Source organism: Lissotriton vulgaris, unplaced genomic scaffold (genome assembly GCF_964263255.1).
Source record: "Lissotriton vulgaris unplaced genomic scaffold, aLisVul1.2 SCAFFOLD_666, whole genome shotgun sequence".
NCBI classification, from domain to species: Eukaryota; Metazoa; Chordata; class Amphibia; order Caudata; family Salamandridae; genus Lissotriton; species Lissotriton vulgaris.
In genome coordinates, this window is record NW_028252215.1 from 98,968 (window position 1) to 121,144 (window position 22,177).

The window sequence follows — 22,177 nt, forward strand, 5'->3', positions numbered from 1 at the left end:
CTAGGTGTAGTGGGGGGTGCACATGGGGGGTACCTATGGTACCCCCCTGCATTTGCGTGCACAATGCAGCAGGCACCGCGCGGTGCCTGCCGCTTTGTGCACGCAAATGCTGTGCATGCATTTTTAACATTGCTGCGGGTGCAGCTTGAAGCTCCACCCGCAGCAATGTTAAAAATAGAGGATGTGACCGCCACCCTGGCGGTCACATCCTAATCTGCACAGAGGGAACGCCGCAGCCCATGCGGACGTTCCCTCATGCTCTGGGGTCGCGGACGGACTCAAGTCCGTCCGCGATCCTAATGACCCCCTTTGTCCCGCTCACGAGTTCCCAAAGTGAGCCCCCATTACCCGTGAGCTTGAACACCCAACTAGAGCCGCCCCTCACCAAACAGGAAAGGACCCTTTGCGTCCCTTGTAGAACAGGTTCCAAGAAATACATTGCCCATAAACACTCATATGGCTGTTCACCTCAGGCCAGCCCAAAGGGCATTAACTGAGCATCCTCATATTGTGTAACCATGTTCTAGTAGTAAGGGAAAATCACAGGGAACAAGCATGTCAGGAGAAAACAAATATACTTTGCCTCACACTAGAATATATACAGTCAATGCACACATGAATAGTATTAGGGGCTTGATAAGTGACCCTCATTCAGGGGTATTAGTGAGATTATTTTCACATGGAAAAGATCTGCCCTGCTAACTCTCTTAAGCCGGGCTTCATTAAAGCCACAATAGTCTTTATGATGAATATATACCCAAGCTGTAGGCCCGGCAAAGGAGAAACACAAGGGCATTGATAAATAAGGTAACTCATGGGATTCGATTCCTCCGTCACTACTAATGACTGACACACTCTGACATACTGCATGCAGAACATATGTTTCGACATCAAGAGATGCGTACTAACATTTAATTGGTCTTAATAGGCCCAGAATGTGTGAATGGACTATTGGCGATGGACGCCCAAACCATTCCAACAGCAGCCTCAAACATACATTATAAACGTCACCCATAGTTGGCAGCAGATGAACCTCTAAGCAGGGTAAACACTTGTCCAACGAGCCATAGCCAGTTGGGACTATCCACCCACAAAAACCACCGTAGGGCCTAACTATGGCAGGATGCCAGGGACTTTCAGTCAAATAACTTCATCTGATTCCACACTAGAAGAGGTTGATTGACTACACAACCTACAGACAGCCCAAGAGGCGGAAACAAAGTATCTTACACCTGATTAGTATATCTCCCTTAAAAGACAAAATCACCCTCCAAAATTCTGTGCTTGAGACTCCAATTCAGATAATACCAAATGATCTGAAGTAAGTAAGCTAAACCAGATTAGCCTCCCGGTCTAGTTATCTTCCACTGGTCAAAACGACAACAGCACTTACAATTATTTTGTTGGTGAAGGGCAAAGAAATAAATCCTTTAGTGCCAGAGATTACTCGTGTCATATGCGGAAGTGATATCAGGTGTTCAAACAGGGTATTCAATTTTTTGATCGATGCAAGGACAACCATACAGTTTTGGAATCTCAGTCGTAAACACGCCGGACCTCAAACAAAGCCTTAACCCAATTCCGCATATGACACGAGTAATCTCTGGCACTAAAGGATTTATTTCTTTGCCCTTCACCAACAAAATAATTGGAAGTGCTGTTGTCGTTTTGACTAGAGAAAGGACTTATCTCTATCTGAGTAAAAAGGGTCATCTACTGTATGTAGAATTGCTTTGTCCTGATGATGGTCTTATGAAAAATTCCTTAAAAGACCGAAACGTCGACTATCTAGTCCAACTCTGCATATGATTCATTGTATCATCTTTGATTTTCTTCTGATTTTGAGTTGAAATCATTGTGTAATTTTGTGTTAGCAGTCTGGACTTTTTGTTTAGATATATCAAAGGAGGAAACAACCAATACCTTGAATATCTAATTAATATCTGTGTATGTACCCTATTTTATAAGAATGTTTTCTTCTTTTTTATAAAAATATTACTTCTCTTGAGAACAAATAATAATCTTCAGACAATATAAAACCCTGGTTTCTTGCATTTATTTCCTAGATTTACTGTGTTAGTGTGGTAACACTGTATGTATTGATCCTTTGCGACTCTTCTTCTAAAGCTAATGATTTATTACAGCCACTGATTTAAAACAGTTTTAGGAATCCTGATTTTTACAACAGGCCCTAACAACGCTGATAAATAGAAATAGAACAAAATCCCTTGCTGGCCTTTTCTCTTATAACAAGCATCACAAAAGTGACGCAACGGCGGCGTAAAAGAGGCGCAGGGGGCTTGTAAATCTGCCCCTCAGTTTTTATTGATGGTGATGGGTTTTCTATTCTGTAATACATTGTGGGGCTCTGAAATTCTTTGCTAAGGCGAGGTGGATGAAAAGCCTGATGATACAGTTGTTATTGACTACAATAATTTATCATTCTTCACTCCTAATCTGGTGGGCGGTCTGACCACGGCTTTGGCGGTGTGGCAGCGGGGTGGACCCACTGCCAAAGTCGTAATCGGGCCCTAAATGTCCATCCACTTTTAAAAGTTTGATCATCTTGTGCATCATGCTCCATACAACTCATTACTTTGAAGAGGATAAATAGAATGCATTTGGAAAATATTCATGGGTAGTTATTTGTCTTGTTTAGACAAAGAGGAGTACACATTTTTGTAAGGATAGAGCTTGTCTTCCAAATGAAAAAGTAGCAGAGATTTTGATGGATCTGGTGAGTTAAGTGGTAGGGATAACATCTTCATCTTATATATTATCAGAACCAGTATTCTTATTAAGGAGGACTTCAGCTCTGTACTTCTCATCTCTGGACCAGGCAAACACAAATGTTAAAAGAAATAGCTGGATTCCAAAGCACACTCAGAAAGGGCGTAGAAAACTTAGCATCAAGAGCTGTAGCTAGGAGTTTCTGCTTGGGGATTTTATACATTTTTTACATGACCTTAGAGAGCATTCCACATTGCAGAATCTTTTAATTTCATCTGAGAAAAAGGTGAAAGCCTTGAATGTTTTGTTGCAGGAGTTGGACCTACCATTTCCACCTGAGCATCAATGAATTTTTGCTGCAGCGCCCCGTACTGGAGGGAATAGTGGGACGAGCAGTCAAACAATATTTTGAACTTAATGTAATTGAGGGTGTGATGTGGAATAGAGTTTGGAAGCTGCTAATATAGAGGTGGTGGGCCAACCATTACTGTCAATCAATAAATAAGCATTTATATGGAGTAGCACTGTCGTCCCTAGGGGTTTCTGGGATGTTGCAGATGAGATGTCAGAATAAAGGTAAAAAATGACCAGAAAGAGGCAAAATAGAGGTCTGAAATGAGCAGAAAGAGCCAAAATAAAGGTCAGAAAGAGACAGAAAGAGGTAGAATAAAGGTCACAAACTAGCAATATGTGCTAAAATAGAGGGCCGGAGTGAGCTGGAACCAGACTGCAGGTCTGGTTTGGAAGCAATATTATTAGGGAAGCAGCTAATTCACAGAAGAAACATTACATCAGGATGGTCACACACATAATAGTGATAAATACCAGACTGAACAAAGAGGTCAAGATGAAAGTTTTTGAGTAAAAGCTGGAGGTAATGTAAAATAATAGCATTATGTAAACCTTGGTGTGAGTGCCCATATTTCTTCATATGGATCAATTTTATTACAGCCCAAAAGAAAATGAAGCAAATAGACACCTTGTGCATAGAATGTGCTTACAACAATAATAAAAAATGATAACTTTAGTGGTAGAGTTAGTTTGTAAGTGATGGGGATCTAAATGCCAGCCCCTTTGCCCACTTTGTATCTCTTTATTTGGCTCAAACAGTCAACTTTGAAGACACGTTAACTTTTCTAGAGTCTGTCACTCTCCCAACTATCCCAGCAGAGACTCCAAACAAAACTATTGCTAGCTGACATTGTGGCTTAAGGGCCAGGTCAGTGCTTTATAAAATAACATGCCAGGTTCTTAATGTTCCTTAGTACCTTTGTTTAAGCGATTCCTGGAGCTCAAGCCAGTACCTTTCTCATGTAGATTTCAATTGCAACACTTGTCAAAAACTTGGCAAGGACCCAACAGATTGTCCCTGCTTTCACTTGAGTGCTTTGCTACTTCTTGATGTAACAATACATTATAAAGCTTCAGCGATTCACTTGGATGTAGTTTTCCCACCTTAGTGTATTCAGATCACCAGCATTTATTAAATGTAGACACACCAGATTAAATTAAGGAGTGTAATTTATTACGTTTTAACCACTTTTATAGAAATGTACTTTCCCATGTCTGCCTTCTCAAAACTACCAAATGAACTAACCGCTGCTTGCCGAAGTTTGTTGGCCCAGAGGAAAGAGTGCCCTCTGTCCCTGCTCGGTGTTAGTAAGTGTTGATAGCCTTCCTGATGCAGTGAAAGCTATAGCACACACATTTTAAATTATTGACCAATCTAAAAGAATAAACAATTATGACAGGTTGGTTGGCTTGGTGGAATAGAGTGTGTAGGATAGAAGCCAGTAGTTTCTGAAGGAAACTGCATGGCGAGTCACTTAGGCTTGTGAAGGTAGGGTGCAGTGTTTTAAATGTGGTTTTGTCCTGCACAGTGGAAGCCTCTTCCTTGTGGTTGGCTGACTTGCCTGATCTAATACTGAAGATGAGACTGCATACTACATTATGTACTTTTTGCAATCTTATTGATTAGTGAGCAAGTGGGCTGATGTACCGAGCGTTCCAGGAGATTTGGACCTTGTGCTTTGCCTGCCTGGAACCCCGCTGGGTAACTGTTGTCGGTGAGGAGAAGCCGGGTTAGGGGAGAAAGCTGCTGCCACAGGAGGACGGGACTGCGAGGCCCACCAGGCTGTGCGTGAATCACCTGGCACACCTGCCGCCTCTTCCCGTGTCTCCGCCCCCCTGCTTTGTGCGTTTGTATACTCCTTGCGGCGCTCGCTGTGGAGATTTGGACCTTGTGCTTTGCCTGCCTGAACCCCACTGGGTAACTGTTGTCGGTGAGGAGAAGCCGCGTTAGGGGAGAAAGCTGCTGCCACAGGAGGACGGGACTGCGAGGCCCACCAGGCTGTGCGTGAATCACCTGGCACACCTGCCGCCTCTTCCCGTGTCTCCGCCCCCCTGCTTTGTGCCTTTGAAAACTCCTCGCGGCCCCCGCTTCGCGGGAGCCGCTCTCTGAGGAGATTTGGACCTTGTGCTTTGCCTGCCTGGAACCCCGCTGGGTAACTGTTGTCGGTGAGGAGAAGCCGCGTTAGGGGAGAAAGCTGCTGCCACAGGAGGACGGGACTGCGAGGCCCACCAGGCTGTGCGTGAATCACCTGGCACACCTGCCGCCTCTTCCCGTGTCTCCGCCCCCCTGCTTTGTGCCTTTGAATACTCCTCACGGCCCCCGCTTCACGGGTGCCGCTCGCTGAGGAGATTTGGACCTTGTGCTTTGCCTGCCTGGAACCCCGCTGGGTAACTGTTGTCGGTGAGGAGAAGCCGCGTTAGAGGAGAAAGCTGCTGCCACAGGAGGACGGGACTGCGAAGCCCACCAGGCTGTGCGTGAATCACCTGGCACACCTGCCGCCTCTTCCCGTGACTCCGCCCTTTAATTCACGTCCCGTATAAGACCTGGTGTTACAACGCGTTAGCGGGACGCGTGTGCAGGACACATCCCGGGACAAAGCCCGGACTAAGGGCGGACCCTCTGAGACCCTCCGAGAACTGAGGAGACTGGACTGGGCACATCTCTTTGTCCTACAGGTACTGATTGCTTCTGTCATTGCCCATTACTTGCTCTGACTTGTTTGCTTCATCAAACTAGCCTTATAAATGTCTTCTTTAAATATAGACCATCCCATGCATGACAAACAGGGAGTGCTGCTAAATGGAACCTTAGACAATTATTTTTCTAAATCATCCCCTGATATCGCAAAGGAGATCGTCTTGGCGGAGCGGCGGGCGGATCGATGCCGTTCCGTGGAAAGCATAAAAAATGGGTCAGTTTTATTGTCATCACTTCCCGCCACTGGTTTTACCGACACTGACACTGAATTAATAGTTAATGAGTCGATTAACTTATTGGATAGCCAGCCCTTGGAAGCGAATGTGGTTGTGCTCACACCAAATACCTTACCCAAGTCAGACGCGAATGGGTTATCCTCAACTTCACATGCAAAAAGTCCAAGTACATTGAAGGGAGATGTTCTGCCTTCAGTGAAAATACCCCGTAATAGGGCAAAAAAACGGACACCCCTCCAAAAAATCTATGGACCACCACCGAATAAAAAACAGCGGAAAAGGGGGGACCCGTTACAACCCAAGTTGAGCTGTTGTGATTTTGGCAAAAAGGCGAACAATGTTGTTAAGGAACCCTGTACTCCACAAATAGATACCGAGGGGATCCATACATCATCTTCATCTTCAGCCTTGTCAAATTTGCCGACAGACAAGGAGGACAGTATGGACACTAGTGTGGTTGTTAATGTACCAATTGAGAACAAGGGTCCTGTGCCATTACTTGATATAGAGAGTTTGATTAAATCTTACTCTGCAAGTATTTTGGAGAGGTTGATGGAAGTGGAATGTAGGCTGTGTAAAATTGAGCATGCATTGGGAAGCAAGGACGTTGTAATTAACACTGGTTCAAACAATGTAACTAACACGATTCCAAACAATGCATCAAAAAATACACCAACTCCAGTTCAACCACCCAAAACTATTCCTATTCCTATCTCTATCCCTCCCTCAACTGCATCTACCTCCAAATCTATGGGGAACACGGTGATAGCGACTGTCCAACACCACCCACCCCCTAAACCTCCCCAACAAAAAACTTATGACCAACCATCGTCAAATGTTACAAACAAAACCATTGGTAACATATCTAATTCACTTTTGGGGAAACCAATAAGGGAGGTGGGGGAAACCAGACATACCTGGGGGAAACCTAGAAGGACTCCTCTGCCTGAACTTCCACCAGAGGCAGTACCCTATGTGGTAGTCCTAACAGGGGTGCCTGTGCTTGGACAAAATAAGAGGGAGGGTTTCGCCCAATTAAAAAATAAGATTATGCATTGGCTGAGTATATATAGGCCAATTGCAAATCATATTAATGGTGAAATTGCCCATGTTCGTCGTCTTCAATGGTTGGGGGGTAGTCTTCAATGGTTGGGATGGTGACGTGGTGGTGGTGAATTTTAGGGACCCTAATGCTGTTCAATTTATACTGAACTGGCAGACAGGCAGCTCTAATAATATAATAATCCCTAAACCACTAACATATTTTTATCCAAGGTCAGTGGTGTTTCCATCCCAGCACCATCCGCCCCAGTATCAACCATCACAGCATATACTCCAAACCCAGCCAAATAACCATCTCATTGCACAGAATGCTGGGAGCAATCAATATGCTCTGTATCCCCCTTTACTACAGAATGCAAACAATATGCATTATGTTCCATGCCCTGTGGTAGCCCCAGACTCTATGGGATGGAATTACGTATCGGCTAAAACATACAACTCCCAGAAAGGAAGGATGGATCACCTAAAACCCTTCACACCTCTAGAAACCTTTAATAGGTTTGACATCTTTAGCAGTCTAGATGATTGCGACTGATGTTTTTTGATTCGGAGGGGGAGAGGGGCCAGAAACAACGAGTCTAGGTGATGTGGGTATTGTCAATATGCCTGACGTACTGGTTAATCCTGTGTCTTCTTGTTTGGATAAAACTGTACCTCATGATGTAAATGTATCCCATGATGTAAATATTCTAGAAGAGCAGGTATTACCCACAACCATTTTGAGTAATAACTCATCCCTAGAGGTAACGCCCTTGGTAATACAACCTGTGCTTCCCATTAACTATGAAGAGATGCCTAGGGCTTTTTCTGAGAGGCCACTTGCTCTTGAGAGGCCGATTAAAATGGTCTGTTGGAATATAGCTGGAGTTGTAAAAAACTTGAGGGACCCGGAGTGGGCAAACTATATAGAGTCCTTTGACCTCTTTTTCTTTCAGGAAACCTGGGCAGTGGAGACGCCCCATAGGGTGGGCTACAAGACCTACGGAATTGGTACGATACCTTCTAGAAGTGGAAGGCCGTCAGGGGGTCTTTTGATGTGGGTGAAAATAAACTTAAGGGTAAAAATTGAGGAGATACCTACAAATTCTATAGATATACTAGCTTTAAAAGCCGCAGTTTGTAATGGGAAGAACTTATTTCTTGTCAATGTCTATAATAGGCCCCTACCCTCTTCAGGAGAATCACCAACCATTGCAAAATTAGATTGTTTCTTGAGTAGATTAGACCCCAGGGAGGACTTTGTTATCCTGGCTGGCGATTTAAATTGTAACTTCGAGCCAGTTTTGGGTCTTAGCGAAATCTTTGATGAGGAAGATCAGGCAAACAAAATCCCTATTCTGGAGAATGTTAAATCGGTTAAATGTTCAACACTGGGTCTTCAACTGATTAATTTATGTACGGAACACTCTCTTAGGGCTTGCAACGGGCGGTTACCATCCGATAGCTCTAAGAAACCAACATTTACCAGGAACAATTATAAAAATAACCTAGATTTTGTGATTGCTTCTATTCCCCTCTGGCCACATCTCTTGGACCTTGAAGTAATGGAACGGTTTGAAAGCGATCATTTCCCCCTAAACTTGACGTTAGATGTCTCACTGTTTAACGATATGGTTCAGCAACTTACATCTGAGGAAAGTGGTGTTGATAATTCTGAGATCCATATTAGCAACAACAGAAGATCTCTGAAATGGCCATTTATACTGGACCACAGTGACATCCTTAGTGAAATATACTCACTTCTTGCTGGGACTTTTGGACCTCACTTAGCCGTAATGTTTGAGGATGAAACCAAAATGTCATTCTTGCCAATACACCAGAAATATTTTGCTGACCTAAGATTACTAGTCACCAAAATGCCCCAAAAAACCCAGCAGAAGACCCAGAATCTGTCCCACAGTAAGCCATGGTATGACAGATCCTGCAGAGAGTCAAAGAGGGAATTATTAATTGCAATAAAGACCAAATCTCCAATAGATGTAAAAAGAGCAAGGAATAATTATAAATCTGTCCAAAGGACCTCAAAGATAGCATGGGAGGAAGACAAATGGGCCGATTTGTTGCTAGCCGCCAGATCGCGTGATAATGTGGCTTTCTGGAGGCTGGTCGCAAATGGGAACCATATAGGTAGGGTGGTCAAAGACGTTTTCTTGGATGAGCAAACTTGGGTCACCCATTTTACGAATTTATACAAAAAATATGATGACCCACATATGGACACGAGTGTGGCAAACCACAAACCCCCAGCAGACCACCTGGTTTTTACTTTAGGGGAAACAGAGCTGGCAATAAACCAAATCAAATCTGGGAAAGCCCCAGGTTTGGACAAGATCCCGGGGGACCTATACAAGCATGACCTAGGAGTATGGGCACCCTATATTAATTACTTGTGCAATACATTGTCTTGCACTTTAGAATTCCCTGAAAGTTGGAAGGGAGCGGAAATTGTTTTAATTTTTAAGAAAGGAGATAGGATGGACCCATGTAATTATCGGCCAATAAGTCTAATGGACATCTTACAGAAAATTTACTCACAACACATTTTACTACGCGTGAGTGACTGGCTAGATGAAAATACAATTCTAACTAAATTCCAAGCCGGATTCAGATCAAAAGTCAGCACAATAGACCAGATCTTTAGATTCTGCTGCTTCTATTGGAATTACGTAGTGATTAAAAGGTGCCATTTATATGTTGCCTTTGTTGATTTAAGGGCAGCATTTGATCTGGTGCCTCGCAATCTCTTATGGAAAACCTTGAGTGCAGCAGGCATGCCAAATAATCTTGTCGTTCAGATTAAAGAGTTACACGAAGGGAATTTTGCGAGAATTAGATGGGGCCCAAATGGTGAATTAACTCAAAAAATACCCATCGAACGTGGAGTCCGTCAGGGCTGTGTCCTGGCTCCTACGCTCTTCTCCCTTTTTGTAAACGATATTCCCTCTTTTTTAGAGAGATGTAAAAATGACTCTCCTAAACTGAACGGCGAAAAGGTGACACCCTTACTATTTGCTGATGATACCATTTTGATTTCCCAAACGAAAAATGGCTTACAGACATTATTAGACACCTTCAGTGAATACTGTAGCCAAAAGGGGTTGGAGATCAATGGGAAGAAGACCAAATGTATGGCCCTAAATCCGATTAAACCGGACAAGGGCTGTCTAACACTAAAAGGAGTAAAGTTGGAATCAGTGCCTCATTTTTCATATTTAGGGGTGACCCTGGATTCAAACTTTACTTGGAAAGCCCAAATGGATAAAAGTAAATTAATCTTTGCTCAGAATGCTAAACCAATTCTTAGGGAGCAAAGCCTGAGCACCAGCAAAGCGGTGTCCCCAGTGATGGAATTATTTAAATTCAAGGTCCAATCATCAGTCCTCTATGGTGCAGAAATTTGGGGTCCTGTGTCCAGGGAGACTTTTAGTGTCCTAGACAATAACTTTATGCGAAGTTTGGTAAGGGTCCCGAGAGGCACCCCACTAGTACCCTTGGAACTGGACCTAAACTTTAAAAGAACTGACCACCAAGTCCTGATTCGACCTCTAATGCTGTGGGTTAGATTATGGCATGTCCCTGAACTCCAAGATTATAGAGACGGGCTAAAAGAAATCATGATACTTGACAGCCAGACTGCCACCCCATGGCTGAGGCACATTAAGACTTGGTTGAATAATATAGTGCAAGGGTATCTGCGTTGCCGCTAGGCTGCTGAAAGGGCGCTAGCACAAGGTAAAGGATACCGTGTCACACAGTGCAACGCAGCAAGGCGACACGCTGCACTGCGTGACTTATGGGTAAAAAGGCCCCTAAGTCAACTGGGCTCTATAACAAAGGGATTTGACTTGCAAACAAAGCTGGAGGCTTTGGGACCAAAATCCTACTGATTCACTAAAAGTGAAAGAACACTTCTAAAAGTTGCTTTAGTTGGTACAACGCTCCTGACGCTTGCTGGTAGCACGTCTTAGCAGTACAACTATTGTGGCCATGGTATTCTATGTGTTGTGGAGTTGTGCCACTGTGTAGATATTCTGGAATGAGGTTGTTTTCCTACCTTTAAAGATGTGACTAGTTTGTGTCCCAAAAAATGAACTCCAGAACACACGTTTCAAGATTGCAGGTACCGTGCATTTGAATCCCTGGCGGAATAAACTTTGGAAACTTTTGTAATGGAAAAAACTGCTTCATCAATTTCCAGTCAGCACCATGTATGCACCCACCCCCAATCCCCGGCCTTCCAAACTCAGCCGCCAGATCTAACTTCAATTCTGGCTTTCTACAACATAACATTTTGTCCTGGTTCGGTTCTCCTCTCGCCTGAGATAGTAATCCAATTGGAAGCCCCTCTTATTTTAGCACTTTTGTGGGAATGACCTCCCTATTACGATGCTCACTCCATGCAGGTTTACTGGCACATAATGTTTTACTACATAGGCATGTCTTTACATATGAATACCCTTTATGAGTAGAATTCATGTTTTCAGCACAAAACTTGAAAAAATGTAAACTCGTGAATCAAGCAATCCGTACTCCGCAGAGTAGTTTAGAGCAATGTCTTTGTAAATGGGCCTAGTGATCCTTAAAAAAGGTTGATCTTTCTTCATATAAAAAAATCTTACCTTCTCTAAGCACTCAAACATGCATCCATATTTCCAACAAATGGCCAAATCAGAAGCAAGCACTGAGGGTAAAAATCATAAAATTATTCGAATACCTCAGTGCAAGTTGTGCAAAAACACAGTCTGGAAATCTGGGATTTCGACCTTCTGAATGGCATTTGCTCAGATGGGACTTCTCTTATTCTGCGAGAAAGGACTAACTCACAAACGTGCTTTTGTGAGCAGTTTTGTTTACTCCTTACCTGCGCGTGCAATTCTTCTGAATTTCGCAAAGCTTGTTTTCTAAGTAGATGTGCTCATCTTCAGATTTAGGTGTGTTCTACTCATGAACTTTCAAGATTCAGACATAACTACTCACCACAAGGCCAACGTTCTCTCCCCAACATTCTAGGACAGACGCCGGGGCATTCCATGTATATAGAACACGGGGGTCAACAAGGGAAGTCAGGAGTGGGGACATACCAAGAGGGATGGGAAAAAGAATAATGTCTAGGCATATGATGATAATACTAAAAGCTCCCAATTTATATGGATAATAATATAGAGAGATTAATTACAACAAGCAGCTTTTTTTATTCCTGGAAATTCAAGAGTAAACCACACCCAAGTCTGGGGTAATACAGCCCGACAAATAGAAAATACTTTCAGGCTCAGGTAAACTTCCAGCTAACATGATCAGGTTTGTGGGTGTACCAGCGTGGCCCTATCTGAAAAACTTGCCCAAGTTTGTGGGCATTCATAATCCTGACTGCAAAAGGTTTTTAACACTATAAATGCTGGCAGAAATAATCCTATCAACGGCAATAGTAAACCTGTTTTCTCTACAAAAATATGGAGGAGAAACAAAGCTAAAAAATTACACAGTGCAAATACAATTTGGTGTTTATTTCTGTAAGCAGAAATATACTATGGTGGTTTTGTTGTGCCTAAACGTATACGCACTTAAGTACTTTTGAGATTCTGCAACATTAGCAGCATCACAGGAGTATCTAGAATGTTCTATGAGAAACTGTACATAGTCAAAAAAGCAGTGAAGCATTAGACCTAATCTTACGTGAGCGTACAACCACGTTTTTCCCTGCTCATTTGCTCGGTAAAATCAGGCATTAGATGCACACTTTATGAATGATGAAAACAATTGAAATTCCCGCGGAAACATTAAACTATTTAAACTACTCTTTTATGTGCTGTACAATGTGAGAAATCTAAGCATTTTGGTCGGGTTTTCCATCTCCTTTTCTTAATACAAATTACTGGTCCATTTGCTTTAGAAAAACAAAAGTCTTTTTTTAATAAACCTGTACATATCACGGTCACTTTGTAAGACTCAATACCCTTGAAAGCTCTATAAATGGCTTTTTTAATCGAGTATCCCTTGTTATAGTCTATATATTAGTCTCCAACCAGACACTTTGTTAATATTTAAGCGTTGTAGCAGGGCAGGAAGCTGTAGTGCTTTTCCAACTTGGATATAGCGCCTCATGGAATTGAAAGCCATAGGCAACACAAGCCACTATACTTGACTCAGCAGGTTTATCTGCACAGATGTTATGATGGGCTGCTCAATAGTTCTGGTTTTCGGCAATCCTCAGTAAGATCTGGGCCACCAGCAGTCCAGCTGCAGATTCGTCCTTTCTTTCCACTTGTGCCTTCTTTTTCCTCCTCTCATCCCCATTAGCAGTGGCTTTTGTCCGGCTTCTCCAGGTACAGAATCCTCACCAGGTCTTCCAGCTCTGTCCTGCACACCCTGGTTTCACACAGCTCGCTGATTTCAGCTTCGCCCTCACTGAAGATTTTCCATTGACCTTCAAAGTAAAAACAAAGCAGAGAGGGTTTGTATGGAGTCCAGCAATAGATTCATGTAAAAGCATTCTTTTTTTATGATCAATATTGCTCTAATCTATTCTTCAATCAGTTTAACCCTTTTCTTTAAAAGGCAATCAGGGTTTGGGGTTCTCTTGAACAATTATGCGGTTAATTCGCAAAAGCATTTATGAATCTGGGTAGTGACACTACAAGAGTTACAGGTAGATTCATCATTTAAAAATCGGCTCGCAAAGGGCCAGATTCTCAGAATCTGGCCCTTTGCCAGCGCAATTTTTACATTTGGGATTCATCATCCCAAATGCAAAAATCGGTAATTGCGAATTCGCTAAATTGCAAGGAATTACATTTAAAGAATCTCTATTTGAGATTCCTTAAATGCAATTCATTAACCATTTTTAAATTGCGAAATCGCAATTTCGGGCTGCTATTTACCACGAGGTCAAACCTCGTGGTAAATAGCGAATACTTAGAAAAATGCTTTTAAATGCATTTTTCTAAGTTGCATGTTGCACACACACATGTCCTTTGGACATGTGTGTGCGCAACACCAATGTAGATTACATTTCAGGGGTGCTACAGGGTGTCCTTTGGACACCCCTAGCACCCTTGAAATCGCATCCTTATTTGTGATTAGCAAATTGCTAATCGCAAATAAGGAATAACTCCCAAATCATTCCTATGGGCAAATAAGGAATGTGTAGGAATCGCAATTTATTTAGCGATTCCTACATGAATCCCGTTTTGCAAGTCCTTAATAGCGATTCCTTAATAATCGCTATTAAGGACTCGCAAAACTGGACTTTGATGAATCTAGGGGTATGTTTTTACATATCCTCACTAGTCTTTGTGATTTGCCCTGGAGATTCACAAAGGTATTTAAAAGTACATAAAACTAATATAGGAGTACTACTTTGCATTCTTTAAAATGCATATGTCTTTGACCCAGCGAGAGCAGCGAAAAACTAGGAAGGAGAAAAGCAAAAGGTCAAGGAAAAATACTCCTGAAAAAGGCCATTCCCAATATTTCCATTTACATTTGTATAGCGCATAAATCACCCGAAGGTCTCAGAGCGCTTGCAGAGAAACCTCCTAGCAGAGACCCAGGGAGGGCACAGGTAGATCTAGAAGAGCCATGTTTTTAACTGTCCGCGGAATCGCAGGTAGTCAGGTTCTGTTCTAATCTGCAGGGGCAGGGAGTTCCAGGCTTCAGGAGCTGTTTTGCTGAAAGCCCTGTCACCGTTTCTGGCTGTGCGTACCCTGGGAACACTTAGGAGGGATCTGAATAGGCTTCTTACAATTCTACAAATATCGCCCTGCAAAAGAAGTGTGTTGGAGCTATCGTCAACCACAAAATCAAGACGATAAGTATATAGAGGTAAGTGTAGATTTATTCTTATGAACCCAAGGCCAGATTTATCAAGAGGTCAGACAAAACAGATAAGCAACCAAAGTTACACAGTTACAACAAAAGGTGCTGTGTTATGTTGCGTGAAAGAGAGAGAGCAGATCAGTGTCATGTCTAGTTTGATGTGGACTGGTTCTCCTCTCTCCCTGTGCTTGCACACTTTTGGTAGCCATGCGCCAACACAGACACCCTTGTTCCAGAGGCAAGGGTGTCTGCGTTCTCTAAAGCATAGTCTTTGTACTCTAGGTGTCTCCTCCTGTACAAAAAATATGCTTTAAGGCTTTTCACACTTTGTATATGTGTGGTGTAAGGCAGCACTCATGCAAAGTAGGAAAAACGAGGAGAAATGAAAAATTTTCTTCTTGTTCCACCTGACGGGAGGCGGCGTAGGATTTTGGCACAAATCCTTGTTTGCGATTCTTTGTAGATAGGGATTTATGTCAAAACCTCCGAGTGGATGCAGGCTAAAATCAATGCACCACCCATGGATTACCCCTTGACGCAAAGTAATTGTATTACTTTGGGATACTATCCAATGCGAATCCAGATTTCAATTGGATAGTAAAACCCAATGTTGGAAATCAGGACCTGTTTGCAATGTCCCCCCACTTTTTGCCCCATTTGAGACTCCTGGATGCTGGTTTTCTAACTCTGAGAGGACACTGGGCTCTTTCTAAGCAGCAGTCCCAGGACTGGTGCTATGGGTAAGACACACTAAGAATACAGTGAAAACACTTACATACACTAGGGTTCACTATGGGTTAGGGTACCCCTATGATTGGCATGACCTCCCCTATAAGGGCCTCGTGCACAATAGGGCAGGGGGATTGAAACTACCTTTAAGTCCCTACTATATATAAGCAGGCCCGGACAGCCGTTGAGGGCACCGGGCAATTTCCCGGTGGGCCGCATGGTTGGGGGCCGGTTTTGGGCCCATGGGGCCGTTTTTGTTACAGGGCCGTTATGCTGCAAAGACGGCCCCGTAACAAAAACGGCCGAAAACCGGCCCTGTCACAGAGCGCGGTCGCACCTCTCCCCCCTCCCCTCTCCTCCCGGAGGAGGGAGGGGGGCCGGCCGAGCACTTTGCCAGGGCCGGTTCTGGTTCCCAGTCCGGCCCTGTATATAAGGGCATGGGAGTTTAGAGGTCAGCAACCTTTCTGGACTTGCATGTGTGCGCTGCTGAAGCCTGAGGTTAGTTTAAAAGCAGTCTGTGTTGCAGGACTGTTTTTAAAATGCAAATTGTGCCCAAATTCGATTTTGGTGTTTGGGGCACTCAAAAACTAATAAGCTACAATGCTTGGCCATATTAGGTGCACCCAGGGTCTCTCTGCCCTAGGTGTCTCAGGAGTGGCGGGTCAAGTACATATAAGGAAGATCCTTATAAAATGGTTTTTATATGCCCTGGGGTTAGTGAAATTGCACATTTCACTACCAACATTGCAGTAAAATGCTGCCCAAAATCGACTTTTGGGCTATGAGCACTGTGGAGTGATAATCTGCATTACTGTTATATATTCAGGACCCTTCAAGTCTCCACTAGGTGTTCCAGGGATGTGGGGTAAAGTAGAAATAGGCATTTTCCTCATTGCAGAATCACAGCCACATAGGTTAGCATGTTAAGACGTAATTAAATAAAAACTAACATCAATGATGTCATAAAAATATAATTCAAGGACTTTCCAGAATGGTATTGATAAATCCAACAATATGCTATTGTTGAATTTATCCTAAAAAATAAGTTATAAGACTTTTCTGTCTGCAAGCCAAAATTCAGCCTTCCAGTGATCTGTCCCTGATTGGTCAGAGTTAGGTGGATTAGTCAGGCTGCTTTGATGAGGTGATAAGTAGCCCCTGGGGTTAGAGAGCAATTCTGGGTGGGCAGGGTTCTGCCACATAGGAATGCTCGAGCACTGGGAGGGGTCATAAACAATAATCTTCAATAGAAGGAGGAGACAGACATGAGAGGCCAGTTTCATTTACACCCCTAATATTTGAACCCAGCCAGATGGCAGGACTAAGGAAGGAATGAGCAGATGTAAGGGGGAGGGAGACTATGGAAATGAACCATCCTGGAGGTGGGTTTAGCCAGCGTTTGTCTCTTACTGAAAAATCACCCATGTTGAATTTTGGAGAAATGGTGATCTCTGGGAGACTATAGTGCCACACTTTAGAGGATATGGTCATACTCTGGGGTGTTGCCCTGGACCTCATTGGACAGGAGTTTCCCCCTGCTTGACCCAGAAAACTTGAAAAAGTATCTGAGAGGGACAGAGACTCTCAGAACTGCTGCTTGAAACAAAAGGAAGAAGAAGGGTCCATGCTGAGAAGTTTGATTTACACCAATCAAGCCCTGCACTATGAAGACGGTGCTTGCTGCACATTCAGGATCTACAGCCCTGTGGACCTAACTTGCTTCAAAAGGACTAAAGAGGGAGCTCTCTGCAAGCTACAGGTTACCAGAGCTGACCTGGATCATCACCACAAAGAATCCCCAGCCTGGAGTACTACCAGTGGATTTGTAAGGGGGTTGTCCAAGTGGATTATGGGAACTGAAGTCCCAAACTTTCAAGGACCATCTTGTAGCTTCAAGATCCATGGAATACATTTTGAACCCTAGGGACCCTCTGAGAAACTTAAGGAAGAAGTTCCAGAAGTATGGATAACTTTGGAGCAACTTTGAAAAAAAGCTCCATAAGTGTAGGGGTGGGCGGAATTTGCGAAATTCACTTTTGCAAACTATCGCAAAAATGTAAAAAAATCTCTGCAAACACGCAGAAATATCACGAAGACACAGAAGTTTTTTTCCCCGCCTGGTCACGATATTTTTTGCGTGATTGCGTTGAAAAATGTCTTGCCAACTTGCCCATGCGGTCTCCATCTTGTTTTCACTTGTCCCACCCGCTCGCGATGCTTATTTCCTGTTCGGGGTCTCGAATGACGTGTTCGCTATTGCAAACTCACGCGGGATAGCGCGACCGGCTACCAACAATCTAATATAGGAAAACTCGCTGGCGAATGCAGGGATGCTACCGCACGTGCGAGAACGCATTTTTAATGTGCGAGCAACAAAAAACTTCTGTTTCGTTGCAGATTGCGAACGTTTTGACATTTTCGCGCTCTCCGCGGAACGCGAAAATGTCAAATTATCGCAATCTCTGCGAGCGGAACGAAATTTACCGCCAAGGCCTACATAAGTGGACCGACTCTACCTGGCCAGCTAAGCCAGCGACCCTTACCGCGAGCCGGCCTGCTGTCCATGTTCTTCCCACTGAAAAGTTCTGGAGATTTGACTTCTAGAGTTTGACCTGGAGTTGGCTGAAACCCAAGTTGGCAAACCCTCACCGAAGCCAGCCTGGTGAAGAGCAGCGAGGGACCCCTGAAGAAAAAGCTCTATAAAAGTTTCTATGTCCGAACATAGGAGAGGTGACTGGGACCAACCGCGAGAGTCATGTCTCCCACCTTCAACAGCGAACCAGCCTGGATCCCTAGTTCGTTCTGCTGAAAATCTCCGGAGGTCTGATTTCCACTAGTTTGACCAGGAGCTTATCGCAAGGCAAGTCGGTGAACCCTCACTGAATCTGGACTGGCTGAGAACTTTGAGGGCCCCGTGAACAAAGCTACAGAAAAGTTTCTAAGTCAGATGGTAAAAACTGTGAGCAAGACTTACCACGAGGGGTAGCATGCAGGGTTCCATCACGGTCGGCCTGAAAGATTGACTTTGTCCTGGTCTAGCATGACCAGATTTCCCAAAAGGCACTATAATTTTTCATGTGCTATATTGTGCTAACTCTTTAAAAAATCATATCTACCGTACCCTATATCGGACTTTTTTCATTTTTATGTCATTTTAAAGATACAAATATTTCCTAGTTTTATAAATTGGAGTTGGATTTTTATTGTGAGTTTTGTCTTAATTATTTACTGAATTGGTGTTGTTAAATGCTTTACATACCTATCTTTGAAGTTAAGCCTACCTGCTCGCAGCCAAGCTACCACGGGTTGAGCATGGCAATAATATTCTGAGACCTATTCGAAGCCCTAGACGCTGTTAATGTCCTTAATGCCAGTGGTAGATATATATTTACCACTACTAATAATTCACTTTCCAACGCCCACCTTAAAACCTTGCTTCAGGTTTACATTTTTGAAGTAATCTGGGCCTTGATGTCTACATACCTTGACTATCTAAATCTTGAAGATTCAGAGTTAACATTAGTAAATCTATACTTACCTCCACATACTTACCTATTTTATAGATACATACTCATGGAGTTACGAATGGTAATTCTGTACTTACCTGTATTTCATTATCTTCCCAATATTGTGGTATTCAATATTCTGGATAGGATAGTATAGCAGGACAATATTTTGTGTCATGAAATTGTGACACACATCTGTTTATTTACATTATAATTAGGGAAGAATTTTCGTTATTCTTGCTACTTGAGTGATTCAAACTGAATAACCAGCCACAGATTCATAGCTTTAGCAGCTAAAAATGGAAGGGTGTTCACTGACTGCAGCAGCAAGCAATGTGGCGCATCTTTCTTACATTCACAGTATGCTTCCCTTGAATGCCCTCTCCCTCTGGACAATTAGTTTATGAATGAAGAGTTTATGAAAATCCCACTTAACTGAGGGAGACTATGTCAAATAACTTAGAAAGATACAACTGAATAAAATGGCAACCCTGTACCCTTTATACATAGTGCCCACTGTTCCCAATAACGTGCGCGTGTGGGCGCACGCGCACCGAAGTCACCACAAGCGCGCACTGTGCTAAATTTGGCGCGCACATCCACCGACACCTTTCGCGCCACCGCTTTTAAAACGTGAGCGGCGCGAAAAATGGTCATTCCTGTGGCTCTGGGTTTTGGAAGGGCACAGCTGCGGGTCTGATTGTGGGCCTTTGAGTTAGTATTCATGTTATTTGCAGCGCATGAGCTCCAATTAACATGAATACTAACTCAAACGCCCAAAATCAGCCCGCAGCTAAAAATGGAAGGGTGTTCACTGACTGCAGTAGCAACCAATGTGTCGCATCTTTCTCACATTCACAGTATGCTTGCCTTGGATGCCCTCTCCCTCTGGACAATTAGTTTATGAGTTAAGAGTTTATAAACATCCCACTTAACTGAGGGAAGGTATGTCATATAACTTAGAAATATACACCTGAATAAAATGGCAACCCTGTACCCTTTATACATTGGGACCACTGTTCCCAATAACCTGCGTGCATGCACAGCTGTGGGGCTTATTGTGACCCTTTGAGATAGTATTCTTGTGAACTGCAGCGCACAAGGGCGCCTCAATTAACATGAATACTAACTCAAAGGCCCACAATCAGCCCTGTAGCTGTGCACTGTTAAGAAAAGAAAATCAGTGTCTCAAACACAGCGTGCGCTCTAGCTTTTGCACAGCTGCAGGGCTGATTGCGGCCTTATTGCAACAACTGGGCAACAAAGGCGGGGAGGGATGTTATTACAGAAAGTGAGTGATGCCCCCATCTACATGCCACACTTACTAAAGCCAAAAAGGATCCATCAATAAGTGAACAAGAAGCACACACTCCATCCATGCAAGGTAAATGCCTAACCCCAAAACGTACAAAGAAGGGAAGGGAAGGGACAGACTACTTGGCCACAGTGAAGCAGAATTTTCAGCACAGACCTCTCATCACTGTACTCTACCCAGCAGTTATTAAGTATAATAGACTGATCAATCCAAATAACTGACTTACATAGACACCACTAAAATTACTTTCATATTACACTATACTAATTCAAAATGAATCCTTGTGGGTTCCAAAGTCGCGTGCTACTCGCCAAAAAAGCTCTTCAAAACCACAACAGGTAGCAAGCGCTTTATAAATACAAACCTCTTTTCCTCTTCTATCCCGCCACCTACCCTTCTCTATCCAAATAACTGAATAACATATCCACCACTCGAATTACTTCATATTTCACTATACTCATTTTCAACACTAATAATTTATGGGTTCTGCAGTAACGTGCTACTTGCCAGAACAGTGCTTCAACACCCATCAGGGGCTACAGGTGCTATATGAATGCACACCTTTCTTACCCTTCTATCCCTCCGCTATCCTTCGCTATCCTTCGCACTCCAAATAACTGGCTAATATGTGTGGAAAGCACCATCTTTTCAGTTTTTTAAGCAAACGTGTGAAGGGATATTTGCGCTGCGCACACACGCGGTCTGGTTGTTGGCGCATATAGCCATGGCTGCGGCGCACAAAGACCCTACACTTCCGCACACAGAGGAAAAAAATTAGAGGCAACAATGATCGTGACCCAAATTTCCTAAGCCTTTGTTTCGCCCTTGCATTGTGCAAGGTGACATATTGCAACACAAAGGCTTATTTGGGATTTGCAAGGCTATGCAACACCTGATTTGTGTGGCCTTGCATTGTTTTGTAAAGGGATGGTATTTAGGCAAAGTAGCACTGTGCACTGCCTTGCCTTACAGGCAACCAGCCAACAACAAGTGTGCCTGCGAAAAGCGAGTGCTGCAGAGAGCAACATCTTAGTGTGTATAGCACTTTTCAGCTCTCTCCTGTTCACACAAGATAGCAACTTTGATTGTGGCGTTGTGTGACGTTTGAAAAATATGTCACTGTATATCTACCTGTGATACAAAGATCCCCTTAGGTTGCCATGTATCCTTCCCTATTCAGTAGGATTGTGTAGCTGTATCTTCCACGGGCATTATGATTTCATGTTAATTATCCATTTATCCTGCTTGCAGATGGTTGCTTCATTACTGGGGTTCAGTGAATATATATGGATTTCTAAGGATTTTGGCTACTTCTACATCCATCTTGTATAGTGAAGTTTTCTTAAACATTTCTTCACAAAAGTTTGGAATATCAACACAATAAATGCACACTTGAGTTGCTTTCAATACGAATACATACTTTGTTTAAACATTATGAGGGTTTTTCTAAATCTTAAAACAAATAAAAATAACTCATATTTTAGCATATTTTACGTAGTCATTCATTTATGGTAGATAATACTTACTCTAACCATTTAAATGCTCAGGAAAGAACTCCTTTGAAGTAGACTCTTTTTCTAGGAAATGGGTGGCTGAAGCTCAAAGAAACGTGCAGATTGAAATATTAACCAGATCTTCTCGCATTATAAAGCAGTACTTCCCAAACTTTTTAGCACCATGGCCCGATGTTTAGAACAAATGTTTGTGACCCACCTATCATTAACGCACATATGGC

General features: G+C 43.1%; 2 protein-coding genes across 2 annotated transcripts in view; one reads left to right on the forward strand and one right to left on the reverse strand.

Moving 5' to 3' along the window:
- The window catches only part of LOC147662628 (uncharacterized), a 32,420-nt gene extending 22,361 nt beyond the window's left edge, over positions 1-10,059 (forward strand). The window contains exons 3-5 of the mRNA XM_086951035.1: positions 6,443-6,580; positions 7,630-9,440; positions 10,030-10,059. Coding sequence (XP_086807161.1) covers positions 6,443-6,580; positions 7,630-9,440; positions 10,030-10,059 — 1,979 coding nt within the window. The remainder of the gene's footprint in view (positions 1-6,442; positions 6,581-7,629; positions 9,441-10,029) is intronic.
- Positions 10,060-12,197: 2,138 nt separating this feature from the next.
- The window catches only part of CHRDL1 (chordin like 1), a 665,455-nt gene continuing 655,475 nt past the window's right edge, over positions 12,198-22,177 (reverse strand). The window contains exon 11 of the mRNA XM_086951036.1: positions 12,198-13,501. Coding sequence (XP_086807162.1) covers positions 13,371-13,501 — 131 coding nt within the window. The 3' untranslated portion in view covers positions 12,198-13,370. The remainder of the gene's footprint in view (positions 13,502-22,177) is intronic.